This window comes from Anser brachyrhynchus, assembly GCF_964034855.1.
Source record: "Anser brachyrhynchus genome assembly, chromosome: 2".
NCBI lineage: Eukaryota > Metazoa > Chordata > Aves > Anseriformes > Anatidae > Anser > Anser brachyrhynchus.
In genome coordinates, this window is record NC_137695.1 from 51,968,019 (window position 1) to 51,986,980 (window position 18,962).

General features: G+C 37.4%; 1 protein-coding gene across 3 annotated transcripts in view; it reads left to right on the top strand.

Moving 5' to 3' along the window:
* Nucleotides 1-18,889, top strand: part of RANBP9 (RAN binding protein 9) — a 39,571-nt gene extending 20,682 nt beyond the window's left edge. Inside the window, exons 4-14 of one of the 3 annotated variants that reach the window (XM_080582714.1) lie at nucleotides 1,430-1,597; nucleotides 4,604-4,626; nucleotides 6,604-6,788; nucleotides 7,508-7,620; nucleotides 8,962-9,070; nucleotides 10,443-10,633; nucleotides 12,330-12,477; nucleotides 14,271-14,392; nucleotides 16,565-16,716; nucleotides 17,417-17,528; nucleotides 17,937-18,889. In XM_080582714.1, coding sequence (XP_080438840.1) covers nucleotides 1,430-1,597; nucleotides 4,604-4,626; nucleotides 6,604-6,788; nucleotides 7,508-7,620; nucleotides 8,962-9,070; nucleotides 10,443-10,633; nucleotides 12,330-12,477; nucleotides 14,271-14,392; nucleotides 16,565-16,716; nucleotides 17,417-17,528; nucleotides 17,937-18,067 — 1,454 coding nt within the window. In that variant the 3' untranslated portion in view covers nucleotides 18,068-18,889. Of the gene's footprint in view, nucleotides 1-1,429; nucleotides 1,598-4,603; nucleotides 4,627-6,603; nucleotides 6,789-7,507; nucleotides 7,621-8,961; nucleotides 9,071-10,442; nucleotides 10,634-12,329; nucleotides 12,478-14,270; nucleotides 14,439-16,564; nucleotides 16,717-17,416; nucleotides 17,529-17,936 lie in introns of those variants that run through there. The other 2 variants (XM_080582715.1, XM_080582716.1) reach the window with 2 other exon arrangements.
* The last annotated feature ends 73 nt before the right edge of the window (nucleotides 18,890-18,962 follow it).

The following is an 18,962-nucleotide window of genomic DNA, read 5'->3' on the forward strand; positions in this document are numbered from 1 at the left end:
GGAGCATAGCGTTTATCTCTGTGTTGTATTTATGTATCTGTATTATGTAAAGGTAAAAAAACCTGTATTATGCAGGTAAAAAGTTTAGCTTTCTATCATTTTACTGTGTATTTGCTCCTGTACCACTGGCCTCGACTGTTAGTGTTATTGATAACGTTTTGCAGGTACTGTTTAAAAAACAACTACATTTTAAAAATGTAATCCTGTTTCAAAAAAAATGAAGCCATAGATTTCCTTGCTCTGTAAACTGAATTTGTGATGATAAAGATGAGTAGTTTAGGTAAAAACTTCCGTGTCAAACATGAAATGAGCTCTCCAGTCATTTTCCATACCGTTGCCTTTCCAACCTTAATAGTAAGGATGTATAGCACAGTTTTGACTCTTCCATTGCCTTATATTGTCAGGGACACAGTCTTATTAAAAAAAAAAAAGCTGTTTGTTTTTTTTTTAAATTGTTACTATTCACCAAGTATGAAATCATGTTGAATTGACCTGTGTGTGTCTGCATTCTGTCTCTTTTGCATTATTTTCTCACCCAAACGCTGTGGTGGAAAGAAACCCTTACGATAACAGCAACTCCTGGTTATGCTGTTAGCTCACCTAAGGGTAATGAATTATTAGTGGGTGGCATTAAGTTTATTTTGAGTATGAGTATTAAGTGTAGATAGATATTTTAAAATGAACTCAGACTAAAATTCTTTGCCATGAATTCTGTTGAGAATAGTGCAACAATATGAAGCTTCTTAACTAGTTCTACAGCTTCTTTCTGCAAAATTAGCACCCTATTTGCATACATAATGATTTGCCTGCTGGCTGTGACTTTCACCTGTATTCATAATTTTTTCCTTTTTTTTTTTGTAGGAGCAGCAAAGCTAGTGACTCTCTAGTCTAGAGGCTCTGCTATTGTGCAGAGATTGTTTGCTGCTGAATAGTCATTAAGAATAATCAGGAGTTGAAATGTGTTTCCCCAGAGATGCATATCTGGGTTTTAGCCAGGAAGAATTTGATTATGACATATGGTTGTTGCAATAGTTTTGTAAGATGAAAGGGAGAACAGGAGGATCTTCACTGCTTTACTGGGACATGTCAGATCTACAGACAGCTTTGAAATTTCAACATTGTAGCTGATGTTATTTTTTGGTTTTGATAATTCTGCATATTTGCTTAAAGCAAAAACATGTTTTCTGAATTTGTGTTGCCTTTTAAGTACTACAAATGGCATTACCTGTTCAGCCATTTTGATAAAAGAAGCTGTCCTTTTTCTTAAAAAAAAAAAAAGGATCAGCTTTGTTAGTTACGTAAGAAATCTTAGAAAATTGAACATAGTAAATAATCTTATTAACCTCATTAGATCTTGCTAACTCTGCTTAATCTTTCCACTACTTCATGATAAAGGAAATGAATAAATCGCAAATGCTTTGTTCTGTAGGTTGGGATAAACATTCATATGGTTACCATGGAGATGATGGACATTCATTCTGTTCCTCTGGAACCGGACAACCCTATGGTCCAACATTTACTACGGGTGATGTCATTGGTTGTTGTGTCAACCTTATCAATAATACCTGCTTCTACACCAAGAATGGACATAGCTTGGGTATGGAGAACCATTATCTTTAACGATAGCATTATGTCTGTAAATTTGATGCTCCCTGTGTGTTTTAAATCTGAAATTCTCCTCATGTTAGGAGCAGTGTTTGAATATTTCTTTAAATAATCTTGTAATCTATGTACTAACTAAAGAATTGGAAAGAATAACTTGTTACGTATCACTTGCACTAACATGACTTTTGAATGCGGAAGTATTTGCCGTAGCATCTCATTCCACAGGATCTGCAGTTATGAAATCTGCTCCTGAGGCCACAATTAATATTTGATACTTATAATACAAGGTGATGGATGTTGGAGAATCAGAGAAATGGAGAACAGATAAATTTAAAAATTCTGCTCTGTGGGGAACACCTAACCTTCACTAAAACCTTATATCAAAATAGCATTATTTTTATACATATCTTGGAGAACAGTGTATTTTGGATTCCCAATTTGGAGTCATACATTGTTGGGATGAAGCCAAAAATTATAGAATTTGTGCTAAAATTAAGTCCACTAGGTACTTGTGGTAGAGTTTAGCATTATGCAACACTGCAAGACAATTCTTGAGTTTGAAGATGGCGGGGGGAATAGAGAGAATTTCTAATGATATGTGTACAATAATTCAGTAACTATGTAATTTAATGAGCAAAAATACATAGTGTTGTAAGGACAGAACAAAAAATCTATTTCCTGCATTAAGGATAGAGTAAGAGCTTGGGGCTTCATGACGAGATACTGGAATTGTGCTGAGGGAAGTAGAAGGGTTCAAGGGATAAGGCTCACAAAGAGGAAATAAACTGTCATGGGTAGGAACGTGAAAAGATGAGGAGAAGCTATCTTGAAATAAGAGATTATTGAGATTATGAAGTTTTATTTTCTCACATTTCCAAGCACGTAGGAGGCTTGGGAAGTAGTAATGGGAAGAACAGGGTTCAAATTCTTCTCGTCTCTCAGAACAGGGCTACATGTTTGCTCAGATCTGAGCAGACAGATCTAATCTGGGAGTTGTACCACCCCCTACTCTGAGCTGGGTTTAAATGCCTCCAGAGGGCACTTCTAAGAAAATTTGTCTGTGATTCTATCATGATTTAATATTTCTTCTGAGCTGAATGAGTTTATATACACTTGAATCATCCATTTTGTAGCAGTTTGGTTTTCGCCCTGTTTCAGGTATCTATCAAAACGGAAGATAAGGGCTCATTTAATTGATTCTAATCTTGGTTAAAGCTAAGGAGGGTAGTCTTCCTTCATCTGTTTTTGGAGCTAGTAGCACTATGGCTACAGGTAAGTTAGATCAGGTGGTTGATCAAACACAAACACTGTGCTGACTGTTCTTGTGGCCATGTGCGTGGAAGAGCTGAGTGGGAAGGGGTAGAACCTGCTATATCAGTGAAAGTCTTAAAGCAGACTGGATCAGGCCAATGTTGAATAACGCTCCCAAAGTATAGTGTAGTATCATCTCTCAAACAGAAAATCTGATGAATGCTTCCTGGATTACAGAAGGAAACCTGACTGCTCTTTTACTGTGGTGGGCTTTGCTAGCTTGGCGAGCAGAGGAGCCCTGATTATGTGTGTAGGGGGAAAAAAGAAACCAGAAATTTTGGCTGTCTTGCTGAGTTGTTGCTGCTTGTTGTCCAGGACTACTATCAAATTGCAACATGGAGGTCACTTAGTTTTTATTCTCTGGGCCACAGAGGTAACTAGAGTATTGGAAATCTCCGGCTCAGCCTGGGATTTGACAGTACAGAAAGGGCTAAGCAATTATTTGTGCATGTGTAAAACCCTGTATTGGATGAGGAATCCCCCAACTCCCCCAAAACTAACGAACTTTAAAAAAAAAAAAAAAAAAGTATTTGTCAATTGATCATCATTTATCTTAGCAGCTGCCATGATCATTTTGAAAAAGGATGAGTTGGATGTCAAAATGTGTCAAACAGAAAAAGCGGTTATAACTTAAAAATAAGTAAATAATAATAACAAAAATTAGGGTGTGAACAGGTAGTAAGTAAAAATGATAGCTTTGAGACGTGACAGGATTCACTAGATGCATCATCCTTTTGTATTAAAGATGCAAGAACTCCAGATGCTAATGAGATTTGAAGTCTTGGTGAAGAATGGAGATTGAAAACAGGGATGGAATTTAATACAAAAGGTTAAAAGCTTTTGTTTTAATCTTAAATTTGAAAAGGCAGTGGTGTTATAGAAATAAATACAAGTTTGAGGGGATAAGTGGATTTGAGTCGTTATGTGCTTGAAAAAAAAATGAAGTAAATTTTCAACAATAAACACAATTATGGAATACTTTCACTGTTTGGCTGTCAGAAGTAGACTTCCTCCTATTTATTTTTAAATGAAAGCTTTTTTCCCCTTAATCTGCTTGAAGTTCCTCAAGTGTATAGAGGTCAGATTTTTCTCTAATCCCGAGACAGCAAAATCACTGTCCTGGTCTTATGGGTGGGTAGATGCTTTTAATTATGTAACAGGATATCAAGCTATTCTGTTCAAAAACCAAAACACCCTGGGGTGGATTAGAGCGAAACACTTTCCAGCCTGGTTTGGAGTATTATAGTCATGTGCTACTCATGTAAAGATAACGCCTACTTAGAAAGAAAAATAATAACAAGCAAGAAAAGACACTGCTAAGCCTTGATGTCTCAATATTAAGACATGCAAGTGAAAAAATTATCTGCAGATGTTTTTCTTTCCTGTAAATTTTAATCTACAGCAAGAATTTTCATGCTCCTTTGTGTATCTGTATGATGCTTGCTAAATCTTAGGCTCTATTGTGAAAAATCAAGGGCAAACTAAGAGCTTTTGAATGAAAATTACTCTTTGCCAAGTGTTGCCCTTTATTATTCAAGCACATCAGTTGTACCTAAGCATCATGGATGTCACCACACTTAACTGCTAATTTTGAGACAGTTTGGGTGAGTTATCTAAATGTATAATGATATACTTGAGAAACCTGACTAGAACCCAGACATTAATCTTTATTTTCTCTTTGTTACAGGCATCGCTTTCACAGATTTACCGGTAAGATAAGTGCATTTTCAAACACCTTTGCTATGTGTTATAAACAGATGTTTAAACGTAACTCACATTTACCTTGTGCTTCTTGGAAATCCAATGATAACCCTCTTATCCAATTTAATACCAGATACTGCTCATCATTTCAGTGATTTATTAATTGAAGCAAAAAGCTTTTTTGTTTTTACATCAAGCTTCACAGGGGTTTTCCTATTCAGGTTTTCAATGTTCAGGCAATTCTATTGGAACTTTACCAGGAAATTGTACATACAATTAGTTACTACATCCTTAGTTTGACAGGTGCAGGCCCTACATGCAAGATCAACCTTCATTAAACCACCAGCATTGTGCATGTGTGCGGCTGTGTGTCAGATGCCCAAAAGCTGGCTACTTAAGTAGCCAGTGGTCAGTGTAACTCATGCTTGATGCCTAGCTTTCAAAAAATCTTATGTGCCGTTCACTCCATAATATCAAACATATCAAAGTATTTTTTTTGTTCAAGAAAGCTGCAGATACTCGAAGCCTTCTCTCTTTTTTGTCGATTAAATTGTACTTTCCTTAAAGTCACCGTGTTCCCTATGCTTCTGGTGCAGGCATGATACTGCACTTTGCTTTTTCTCATCTACTTCACTTCTGATCTAATCTGGTTAGGGCACAGCGTGTGAACACAGTTCCATCTGGCCAGCTACTGTTAGCTGTGACCACAGGAGGCAGGGACAGACATTAAGGCAAAATGAAGCCAGTAACCTAGGGCGCAGTGTTGGGTGCTACGACTAGGAAACTGCTGCCACTTTCCTGTATCTTTGGGATGCCAGCAGGGGTCCTTGCTAGCCTGTGATACCAACACAAGAGAACTCTGACATCTCAATCTGAACCATGAAGCTGGACCCCTCCTCATTAGAAGTGATTGTTTTCATCTCATTAAAAGATTTGAGACTCTTTCTTTGTTGCTTAGTCTAGGCTAGATAACACTATTAGCAAGATTTATTTAAGGGAGGAAAAAAAAAAAGGTCAGAGTGGGGAGGAGGCAAGATAGGCTTCGGCATGGTTGTAACAGCTAGAGTATTCTTTAATTTCACTGGGTTTTAGCGTTCTGGTGACCTGCATGTTGATGTGTCAACATCATGGTAGGTCTTCCTCGTAGCTGTTGTTTGTTTAGTATGCAGTTCTGTAGATCAGCGTACCGTTATACCATACCACCATTGACTGCAGTGTAAATATGATGTAGGTATATTAATAAATAAATAAATAAATAAAAACTGATTGCATTGCCATTTCTGAGATGCTAGTTGCATTTAAGAAAGTTACTTTAATCCCAACAGGCAGGTTTTACTTCTCTTATATTTGGCATATTTCAAATTTGCATTGAGACCTAATCTCTAAGCAGAAAATAAAACTGAGACAACAATAAATGCTTTAAAGTCTTTTTGTAGATACAAGTCCAGGAATTCACGAGAACTTCAATGCACTGTTACAGTTCTTTTTAGGCGCTACACTTGGACTTTGAGGCTAATGAGTTCTCTATCCTGTCAGTTCTTACCACTAAAATTCAGCGATGTTTTAAGTATTTCACCCCAAAAGGAAAATGGCCCACTTTGTAAGTTAATTTTTGTTCTCTTTTTAAAAGAAACTTTAATCCTGGTCTTTAAAAAAATCATTTAAAAATTGGTATTGAATATTTTGTAAAACTTAAACCAAAAGTTGTAAACGTTAGCACAGCTTAAAAAGTGCATATTCTGACTAGAAAGAGAATGATCACTAAGGATTTCTTATTTCAAAATAAAGAATTGTGACCACTGGGAATAAAATTAATCAGTCATTGTATTGCTGGATTGGTAGAAGTTGCTTTAACTACTGGACAGATAATCCAGAGGTATTTGCTTTTTCACGCTGCTAGCATTGGGGATATTAGTACAGAGTTGGAAAAAAAAATATGGGGAATTCAGTGTAAGAGGAAAGAACTAATTAAAAATTTTCTTGCAGCCAAACTTGTACCCTACAGTAGGGCTTCAGACACCAGGAGAAGTTGTGGATGCTAATTTTGGACAACACCCATTTGTATTTGATATTGAAGACTATATGCGAGAATGGAGAACCAAAATTCAAGCACAGATTGACAGATTTCCAATAGGAGATCGGGAAGGAGAATGGCAAACAATGATTCAGAAGTAAGACTTTGAATATCGTTCATTTAAAAAAAAAAAGTTTATCTAATTCATAGGTCTTTAACTATTGTCTTATGCAAAAAAATCACAGATTAATATTAACAAGTAGTACAAAGTTTTGTTGACATAGCAGGCTTGATAAATATGTATAAAACTGAGCATGAATAGATGTTTCTCAGGAGATTTGTGTTATTACTTAAGAATTTATAATAACTATAAATCTTCCATTCTGATTTGATCTGTCCAATTTGGGTTGGTTTGTTTAGAAAAATTGCCACAGTCATAATAGTTGGCTCTGGAAATTTCCCTTTGCATTTATTTTTTGGCATGCCGGGTTAGGTTGTGGCTTGTTAATGCATCACATGGAGAAATGATGGCTGTGGCTTCACGTTTTTTATTTCTTGGTGAAAGCAAAAATTCACTTCAGAATGTGCAGAAATTGTGCTTCAACGTATGCAATGAGCAATAAAGAAACTTCATTAGCAGGTAGTATTTTAACTGACCCAATTTTCATTCATAAATGTATTAAAATGCATCATAAAAAAATGTCGGTTTTGTATTATGTTTGAAGATACTGGCTCTTAACTGAAGTTTCTGAATTTCAAATACAATTCTGTAATTCAGTCACTTTTTTTCAGGAACGGGTTTCATGTTCAAGAGGTTCTTAGTTGCTTACCTGTATTTAATAAGTGTTTCTGGCTTTTGTTTTTGTTTATTTTTAGAATGGTGTCATCTTACTTAGTTCACCATGGATACTGTGCAACAGCAGAGGCATTCGCCAGGTCCACAGACCAGACTGTGCTAGAAGAATTAGCTTCCATTAAAAATAGACAAAGTAAGGCTGGAAAGCACATTACATCTCTTACTCCCCTCTCCCTTAATCAGATACTGTATAAAACTTTCTTTTAAGCTTCCTTGTAGAATTTTGTTTCAGCACTATTTCGTAGTACAGTTCTTTGCTTTCACGTAAAGCTATACATTTATGAACAGCTGGTTAAATGAACTTCTGCACTAATACTTTTGGAGTTTGTTTGATGTAGTAGGATGTGATAAATTACCTGTTGTCCTTCTCTTGAATGGAAAATTGTGATCTGTCTTAAGCAAATGTGTGTGATGTCTGTATAGTAGTGTTTGTGACTGACCATTAGCTCTCACAAACAAGAATAAAAAAACTGTGGTGACAAAAGTTTAGACTTTTATCTCAACTGTGAAAAGGGGTAGATGTTAGGGAATGCTTGATAAGTTACAGCAAATTTTGATTTTTTCCTGTTCATGGTTGTGAGGGGGAAGAGGACACGGAGAACTAACAGTATACTGTTCACTTTTAACTTGCTGTGGCTGGGCTGTTTGGCAGCCTGATTAAGACAGTGCCTTCCCCCATTCATTTAGATTCCTGCTGTATGAACACAAGCATTTGTGTTCAGTGGTTGTCTGCATGACACACCACATGGGGAAACTGCTCTGGTGGAAAAATAGCCTGGTTGTTGGGCTGTTCTTTCATTTGGATCAATTTCTCTGTTGGTGGATAGAGCTGTGAGACTGTTTGAAGCTTGTGCCAGGTTACAGCAACAGAAGCATTAACTAAAGCTGCTGGTACTGTTGTGGAAAGGTTTAGTCAACTGTAACCTGACTTAAAGCATGCCTTGTAGGTAAGGGAGACTAAATTTTATATTTCTTGGTCAAAGTTGAATCTCTGGGAGTGGGAGGTAATTGAATTTTCTTGGGTGACAATAGTTTGGTATGTGCTTATGATAAAGCTATGAAAATGAGAAATATATCACATAAGTGTCTGCAGTCTTAATCTAGCTCTAAATGAGAAATCTGAGTACAAAGTAGTTGTATGCTGACAATAAAAGTATTTGCTGAGTACTTGTTTGAATACCTGTAGGAGGAGTGCAATTCTTCGATTTCCCTATTGAGCATTTTAAGGAAGCATGATTTTTCTTTACGCTATTTTTTCTAATAGAAAAAAGCAAACACTTAATGATTGCAGTGTCTTTTAATAATTTACATGTATTAATCCGTAAGCTGTCCTTTTAACTGTTGTTTTTGGTGAACAGAAATTCAGAAACTGGTTTTGGCAGGGTGAATGGAGAACCCATTGAAACAACATAACAGCTGTATCCAAGTTTACTAGAAGAAAATCCTAATCTCTTATTTGTTTTTTGGTGAACAGGAATTCAGAAATTGGTTTTAGCAGGAAGAATGGGAGAAGCCATTGAAACAACACAACAGTTGTATCCAAGTTTACTAGAAAGAAATCCTAATCTCTTATTTGCATTAAAGTGAGTCTTCAAATTATACAGATGTGTGTTTATAGATGACACAAGTACCTTCTGAGACTAGACAGTTACTTATTTAAAGTTTTCACAAAAACTTAAACAGTTAAGCAGCATTTTTTAGAAAATTTGTGTAGTTTTTTTCTTTATGCTGTATTTATTTGCTACGTGTTTAACTAGGTTTTGTCATCAAGGTCCTGTTTTGCAGCATAATTCACATCTTGCTGTAGACTTGTCCTATAGAACTAAGTTTTATATTTTTTGGAGTGAATTTTAATCAGTTTCTCCTACATAAAAATTAATGTGAACTGATGAATATTTAAGAAAGCTAAAAGTCTTGTGGAATAAGTTGGTCTGTTCCTTCAGATGGCTGACTGACGTTAAAGACCAGTTTAAAATGAGTTGTTCCACTCCTTGTCACTTTATTTGAAACCTCTGGCTAATACTGTGGAAATTTGGTAATCCCAAAGACTTCTTGTAGCTTCCCAGGCATGCAATATTCACCTTCTGGCGCTTGCCACCTGCACCGATCCTCCAGAATTTTCTATCATGTCATAATGTTTGAATGTGGGGAAAAAAATCTGCTCCTTCTATAAGAACAAAACGCTATGATTTTTATGGTCAATTAATTTACTTGAAATGTATTTCAAGTCTGTCACACTCAAGTGCTGAACAGAATTCACCTGATAGTGCTGCAAGCTTACCACAGAATTCATAAAATGGGAACGTTTTGGTGTAAGACCTCACTCTATAATATTAACTGTATGTTTCTTTTTCTCAGTCTGTCTTGCTAAATTCTGCCTGTTCTATTAAGACTATCCAAGCCTAAAACATTAGTGGTAGTTGTGAGCTTCATCAGAGTTCATAGTAAAACCTCCTCATTTAAAATAAAATTGACAAAGAGCAACCGCCTCTAAAGGGAAGGTTTGTATGTGATCTTGCTTTTTAAACTGTTTTCCAGTGCAAATGTTTCATGTTAAAAGTTATCATTTAATCCTTACTGTTCCAGGCAGTGAAAGTATGTTCTCATTTACTTTGAGGGGAATGATAGACATGACAACAGAACTATGTATCCTTCTCAAGAAACAAACTTGCCCCTGCCAATAAAACAGAACAGTTAAAACAAAAAATGTAGTTTAGTTCTCTGAACTTTGAGGACTTCTTGCCAGAGTTTATCCTCAAAGGATAATAGTCCTGTTCTCCTCCCTCACAAATTTTGTAGTTTTGTATTTTGGATGAATACTCAAAGTTTATTTATGATTGGGTTAGTGACACTCAGCATTTCATTGAGTCAGACTGTATATTTAATGCTAAAATCACTGGTCAACTGAAACGTGTTAATTGTTTTGTTGGCTTAACTTCTTTGTCTTTTGTTTAGGGTGCGCCAGTTTATAGAGATGGTGAATGGTACAGACAGTGAAGTGCGGTGTTTGGGAGGCCACAGTCCAAAATCTCAAGATAGTTACCCTGTTAGCCCACGATCATTTAGTAGTCCTAGCATGAGCCCTAGCCATGGAATGAACATTCACAATTTGGCAACAGGCAAAGGGAGCAGCACACACTTTTCTGGTAAGTTGATGTGGAGGACACTTCACACATTTCAAGCTTTTCCCATAATTTTGAGTATCAGGAGAAGTTACAAGTATCAAACCTGCAGATAAACAGTTTGTTTTAGTTGGGTTGAGACTGAATGCTTTGCATTGAACGATAGTTTTAACAATTAAAATATCTTATTCTCAGCTGGGGAAATGGAAAGCATATGTATAAAATCAAATTTAAGAAATGATTGCTTCCAGGAGATGGAAGGTTCTGACATGAATTTGTTCTTTTGATGCGAAATCGTGGCTTAGGCAAAATGCCTTGAATCTTAGACAGTGGTCTGTTCTATTCATTTCCTGTGTTGTTCATGAAATAGTAGGAAATACCAGAAACTGAGTGGTCAAGTTAGGTTAAAAAACAAACACAGAAGAGCTACTTTCTTCTGGCAGCCGAATTTCACTCTGAGTAGCTGAAAAGGTTCTGAGAGTCTAGACTGGTGGTAAAGCTTCAGTGGGAAGCCCTGCATGTTTAGAGCTGCCCCGTGCCTGCAGGGAGATCCCAGTAACTTCCCAAACACGGAGAGGAGATTGGGCATGTTAAAATGGTACGTGAATGTGGTGTCATCTTTGAACCCAAGACTATTTTGGTAGCAGGTGGAAGCCATCAACTTCCAGTCCAGTTTCATGCTTAAATCCAAACCGGAGCAGACTGGGGGCTTTTCTTTTCTCCTCTTGGTAGGTTTGAGTAGGAAGCCAGCGTTGCACAGCCACCAGAATACCAGCTGCTGCTGAATGTGTCTGAGTGGTGTTACGCTCAGATTTTGAGTTGTTTCTTTGGGTGCTTCTTGGGATGTGTTGTAGAAAGTACCCCTAACTTCCTTGCTTTGAAAACAGAGGTGATATTTAATAAGCAAGTTGATGAATGGTATCATTAGCATTGAGATTTAGAATTTCCTGAATGGCAGAAAGTGGCATGTGTTTGTGGTTGTTTTTATTTTGTTTAGTTTTGTTTTGGTTTTGTTTGCTTTTTAAATAATAAACCCTTCCTGTGACCTGCTTCTATGTTAGAAGATATTAGGGAGCTCCTGCTTCTGGGCTTGATAGAGCTGCCAGTTACATCTTTGCTTCAAATAGTAGTTTCTTGATTATATTTTAGAAGGGTCAGAAGAGATTTTAGCCAGACATCAGAATTTCACAGCATGGCGTAATTTTATTTAGCAAAGCACAATATTAGCAATTAAAATAATTATGTGGGGGAAGGAGGGAGGTTGTATTTGAGTTAGCAATATGTAAAACATTTTCAACACTGAATTTTACTGTGTATTTATCAAGAGAATTATGTGATAAGGAATTATAAAGATGCATGTCTGCTTCCATTCTTATTGATTAAGTGGCCTAGAGGAGATGCTTCACGTCTTTCAGAAATAACGTTTCCATTCTAAAAAATGATTGTGTTGATTCAGTTTTATATTTTAGTGTATATGCACAACTGAAAAACCTTCTCATCTGTGTGTTAGTATTTGTTAAATAATGCTTTAACTTTTGCACTGCAGAAGCCGTGAAGTTTCAGGTACCTGAAGCATGGAAGCTAACTATTTGGGATTGCTTGTTTGACAAATGAAGTATTTAGTGACCACAAACAATTAAGCCATGCTTATTTCACTTGTGTAATTAGGTACTTACAAATAAGTTTGTAGATGATTTCAATTATAAAAACTTCTTTTCAGGGTTTGAAAGTAGTTGCAGTAATGGAGTAATATCAAATAAAGCGCATCAATCGTACTGTCACAGTAAACATACGACCACCAGCTTGAATGTACCAGAGCTCAACAACATAAATGTGTCAAGATCACAGCAGGTTAACAGCTATTCCAGGTGAATAAACCTCGATGCTTCTAACTAACATTAATGCTTACGTTGTCCACATGCTTTTATTACAGAAAAGAGTTTTCAGAGGAGCTTGATTTGTTGTTTTTTTTTTTTCCTTAAGGATAGTTAAAGCATTTAATGGAGGGTGCCAAGGAGAAGGAGGAATGCTGCTTCTCTGTGATTGCACTTCAGTTTTGTTTTAACTTCTTCAGCTCGATAGACTATTTTCTCCCATTCAGTTAAAAGAAATGCAAAACAATAAAATACAAAAATTAATTAGCTTGCTTGTAGCTATTTACGGTCAATTTTGAAGTTGTACGGGGAAGATTAACTAGCTCGCTGGCACTTGTGACTTTAATGTAAACCACTGATGTTAACTTAAGCTCCCTCAAAGCACACTGCTTTTTTGGAGAGCAGTAACTAAATATACCCCTATGCCTAGCTGAGTTACCCTGTATTGATTGAATGGCATAGGAAATAGTGTAGACAATAAAAAGTTTTCCAGATAATGCCACTAATTGGAAAGTATCTGCAGAGTGAACACAACTGGGATGTGAGATGTGGATCTCTTCCATTGCACACATACCAAGAACTGTTTGCCTGCCACCAATCACTGTCACTTGTGCAAAGAGTGAAAATATTAACCAGGGTATAAGTATTAAGCTCTGTGGGATGCACAGATGCAGCAGGACCTAAATTCCTGTGAAATCTATAAGTACTTGGCTGTGTTGTCTAAGATACATTCCCCAAGCTACTGACTAGGATGTCATGGTGGTAAAAGAAACTACAGTTGGATAGTGGTGGCTGGGGAGGGGAGGAAGTAAGAGCAACAATTTCCTTTTTAGCTTCACAATTTACATTTGCGTCAGTAATCACCTCTGCCAAACAGCTTGGCAGAGTCCAGGCAACTTTGGGATTTTTCACAAGATGAGGACAGTTCCCTTTGCTGCAGAGCTGCCTGCTTAAAAGAAACCTTTCTTTGTTTCTTTAGGGGAAGCTGAATACTTTTTGGTTGTATTGGAGGCAGCCTATTAAACTTTAATATTAAATCTTTTTGCTCTTGTGAAAGGTTTTAGGTTGTCCATGACAAAATAAAACAGACTTTAGAGTAGGAATAGAATAGGATGTAACTGTCAGGAAAGGTCAACCCCCAAAGCCACACTGGCACTTTCTAAAAGTGCCGTTGTGACCTGCTGTGAGCAAAGCGTGTTGGGGAGTTTCATGCTCTCAGTTGGCCTCTGAATCTCCTGTCAGTGTTGTGATGTTCTTGATATTTGCTTAGAATTTTTCTTCCTTTTCCCTGACATTCCATTGAGAGAGTGAGGCTTTTTTGGGGAGAATTATTTACCTGAATATGGTATTCTCAAAGTAGGGTTTATATTTAGTTAACTGTGTTTTTAAAAAATAAATTTGGGGGGGGGGGGGGGGCATGAAATAGTGTGTTTTCTCAATGCATTTTTCTCCACCTCTTTGTATGTACAGGTACATAAACAAGAACTTCTTGCTGTGTATTTAGAAAGTGTTATACTACTTACTGGTAGTATAATGGTGGACACACTGCATTTATCAGCATCTGAAAAAGCTGTTTTACTGAATGCTAGTGTTAGTTGGGAGAACCTCAAAACTTCTCTGCTGCATTGGTATCTCTGGTTGCTATTAAAAATTGTCATCTACCTCGGTAATATTTAAAAGCAGTATTTCAGTGGGCAAGATAAGGATGTTTTGTGGTGAAGTTGTAAAGAAGATAACCTTAAGTTCTTAAATGTGAGTCCAATTTTTGTTCATTCCTCTCATTTCAGCAATGATGTAGACATGGAAACAGATCACTACTCCAATGGGGTTGCTGAGACTTCATCCAATGGCTTCCTAAATGGTAGTTCTAAACATGATCACGAAATGGAAGAATGTGACACAGAAATGGGTCTGCAGTGATATTTCTTACATTTTTATTAAGTGATGGCAACAAGGTTATGTTTTTACTTGCAATGCTTCCCAACTTGAAAATTAAGGATATTAGCTCAAACCTTAATTTTTGTTGTTGTTGTTGTTCTGCTGTTATGATATGTAAACCTTATAACCGCTGATTTAGGTGCTCTGATACCAGTGTGAGAACAGGGGAAAGTGGTAACTCGTGGATATTCTAACTAGTATCAATTTCTAAGGAAATACCTTTCAGAATAAATACCCTACTTGTGCAGAGTGCCTGGGCTAGGGCTGACAGGTGGCTTCTCCTTCTTCCAGTCCTCTCACCACTCATGGTTCTTGATGGCATCTTTGGAGTCAACAGTAAGAGGAGAAATTGCACAGCACTTACATAGAATGCAAAGAGTGGTGAAGATGCTAGTACTAAATACTCAGGAAAAGAACTATATTTGGAAACTGGGATGTAACCAAAAAAGAAAAATCCACGAACATAATATCCTGCTTTCTATAGTTGTGATCTAAAAAGTAACTGTTTTACTTAGCCTGCTTTATGTTCACTCCTACCTGCTGATGTTAGTGACAAGTGGGTACGGGAGTACCCTCTGAGTGGCAGCACAACTTAAAAAGAGAGCGTTTACTCTGCCAGTTAGGCACCGACTGTCCCTGCCCAGTAGGGCTGAAGGCAGTCGCATCACTTCAGTGAGAACATGGGACGGAGGCTGAGCAGGGGATGTTATTCCTGGCTGCATCTGGAGAAATGGAAGCCCAACCATTTCTGCATTTGCAGAAGCATGCTCTCAAGCCATCGATTTAAACAGACACCAGTTAATAGGTAGCTTAAGTGAAATGCAAAACCCAGGACATCGCTGGTTAACTTTCTGAACGCAGTGCTGCTTACAAATACCTCTGCATGCTGCAGGGGTCTGAGGGCAAGTGCGGTTACTGATCATGTGGCTTTGCTGGTAAATACTATGTAACTGTTCCAAAGCAAATCTAATTCTGTTTCAGCCCTGAAGGGGGGGATATTCAAACTGCCAGACTGTTTCGCTGCATTATGCTCTGAAACTGGGTAACAACAAGGCCTCGTTTCGGTGACAGAAAAAACAAAATGCTTCTTTACTCTCTTGCAGCCTTAACCACAGAGGCTTGCTGTGACAGACGTGAAGCAGCTGCACAGGGAGCAGAGAGGGGTGTTTTTTGTCTTTTTGTGTGTTTTGTTTTTTGATGTAGAGGGGTTTTTCTGCCTTGGAAAGTGATGTCCTAGATTGGGCTGCAGCTAGCAACAAGCACCACTGCTTGAAGACTTGCAGGTGCTTCACCTTTGTAAAAAGGAATGTGGCTCCTCAAACTACATTGTTTATGGCATCAGATTGAGAATTTTGTTTTGCTTTTTGAAATATTTATACATTCTCCTTAGTGCTGTGTATGTCATGTAAAGTAGGCACAAAAATTTGTTTCAAAACTCAGTTCTGTTGATGAAAAATGGCAAGGAATGGATAAATCCTTTTTTTTTTTTACAGGTATCTCTAGTTGTAAATTTAAGAAAGGCAGAATTTTCAGAGAAGCTAAAGGTTAACTTACTATTCAAAAACTGCATGAATACCTATCAAAGCAGTAGCACTTGGGGATATTGTACCAAATGGTAAAGAAAGTGATCATAATGTTCCACTTCATTACAAAAGAAGCCTGAGAAGTTCAAATCACAAAGCTAGTATATTGTACAAGGACTGTGTACCTTCTAAACAACGTCTGTCATGAAGTTTGGGGTTTAGTTCTTCCTTTAATCCTAATTTACTGGTTCAGGATTTGGCCTATCTTTAGAAGTGCAATAACAAAGAATTAAAAAGGTAGCTAGAACATGGGGGTTCTTTTTTTTTTTTTTTAAGGTAAAATCTGGTTTATAGTCCCAGTTAGTTTAAAACAAATTGTTGCAAAATAAGCAGTATGTGTGGATGGCTTTTGCTGTTAAGGCTAAATCTTCCAAGTTACTATTAATTAAGGAGCAGTTTAATGGCGTGCAGCACAGGAGTGCAGTCTGCCAAGATCTGTGGCCCGACACGCTTTCCCCCTGAGAAGGCAGATGGTTTTAAAGTGAAATCAGTGCACCTAGATCCCTAGCTTTTTTATTGTCACTTTATTAGTGGTGGTGATGACGATATCATTTTTGCAGAAGTAGATTCAAGTCAGTTAAGGCGTCAACTGTGCGGTGGCAGCCAAGCAGCTATCGAAAGAATGATCCATTTTGGAAGAGAATTGCAAGCAATGAGTGAGCAACTAAGAAGAGAATGTGGCAAAAACACAGCAAATAAGAAAATGCTCAAGGTATGCTTAATCCTGAAATTGTGGTGTTAAGGTGAATAACTGTGCTGCCCAGCAGAAACTTTTCACAGCATGCTGCATAACGGTATTGTTTTACTTCTCTCAGACAAAAATCACAGAAGCTTAAGCATTTTAGTCAGTTGTGGGGTAGCACCATCTTGTCTGCGTAGCACATTCATGGGGGAAAATAACTTCATGCTGTAATAAAATTCAGAGCAGAGTTGAATTTGGCATATCCCTTTTGTCTTATTGCTGACCATGTAGCTTGGCTACTGGAATCAATCTACAGCTTTCAGCGAGAATTGGTACAGATGCCAGAAATGTGTGCTCTGTTTAGTATGCTGAGTGTGTATAAGTAGTTTACCTTGACTTGAGACTGCCCTGGAAAATAATTCCCTTACCAAAGACTGACTGCCTACATTTTCCAGTCTGTTTTCTTTCTCGCCACTTACTAAAACACTGCTGATTTTATCTTTCCAAATAATTTTGTTGGGAAGAACCCCGCTTGTTTACAACAACTGCTGTTACAATTTTTTATGCCTTTGTACTGATGAAGGATTTTTAGGTAAAATCTGGTATATAAAACAACTGTCTTCTCGCTTCGGAGTCATGAGTCAAAATGTGTTAAGAAGATGGTCCTAGTTTTCCCTAGTAGAGTATAGCTGTGATGTAAAAATAATTTTAAAAAATCCTCTTTCCGCAGGATGCTTTTAGTTTACTTGCATATTCGGATCCCTGGAGCAGCCCTGTTGGAAATCAGCTTGACCCGATACAAAGAGAACCCGTGTGCTCTGTGCTTAATAGTGCAATACTAGGTAAGGCCTTGTGGTTTGCACGTTTGGTATCCTCCCGTGCCTTCTGTTGAAGAAAGGCAGCGCTGCTGCTCACCCTGCGTCGTGTGCTGGGTTTAGTACTGGGCTGGCTGAGAGTGATTTGTGATGGGTGTGGTGGTGGTATCATATGCTCTGCTGGCAAAACAGAGAGTTTTGGGGGGGGGGGGGTGTTAATGCAACGGATGTAATACTTACCTGTTTGGTTCAAAGCACAAATAGGCTTTTTCAACAATGGAGCTAGGCAGGGAATTTCAAAAGGGCACTTTGTTCCTGTTTTGTATTGCTATACATGCTAAGCTTTGCATGTAAATACAGGAATCTTGTTTTCAGTACATGAAAATTATGAAAACTAATGAGGTATTTTAACTGCCATTGTGAATCCTCTTTCAGAGACTCACAATCTGCCAAAGCAACCGCCGCTTGCCCTTGCGATGGGACAAGCGTCACAGTGTCTAGGATTGATGGCTCGATCGGGAATTGGATCCTGCGCGTTTGCCACAGTGGAAGATTACCTACACTAGCTATGCATTTGAAGATCTGAAAGGTGTTGTGGCATATTCGACGTGGAAAGTAGACCAGCTCTGCTGACTGGAATTTGGGATTTTAATTATGTACTAAGGACAAGTCTGTCGCTTTATGTTGCTTCCTAGTTTACAGCATGATGCAAATGATTTCTAACTTAGTGTTAGGAGAAAATTTCCATCTTTAAACCTCTTAGACAACTAAGAGTGGAAAATATCACTGATAACGTCAGCCATCCAAATTGACAATTACAAGTCCTCTAAACGATTGTCCAAAACAAACCAAAAATCCTGCTACCTTGTGGTGGGACAGAAGAATAGCGACCGTGGATGTGTTAGCATATGGGTGATACAAACGTCAAGCAGGATGACTTGCCAACCTCCACCCCCATTGTTACATAGTTCAATCAATGTAATTTGCAAAATGCATAAACACCTGATGGTTTGGATATATAGTGTTGATGGGAAGAAATGATATTTTTTAATGTGTACTGTAAAACTTGAATTACTCAGGAGCTGAGTGAATATGTTTGTTGCTACTTACAATCCCAACCTGTTGATCTTAGTAGTTTTTTTTGTTTTAACATGGTCTTTTCAACTTTGTTTCCTTGTTTAACTACAGACAGCTTCTGTTGTGTAGACTCACCAGTTTAACTGTTGTATTATAACAGTATTACATGTCAACACAGTGTGGTTATGACCTATTTATATAAAAACCAAATATTTAGTCAATTTACAGTCTTAATTTAATCTTTGTACACCTTGCATTTTTAAAAGTGCTTAAATAGTACTATATTGCAATAAAATGTAGTGATATCATAATTAACCAGCCATTAAAAACTTACTTCTACATATGTGGTAGCATGGACGTGTATGCTACACTTTCTTTGAGCTA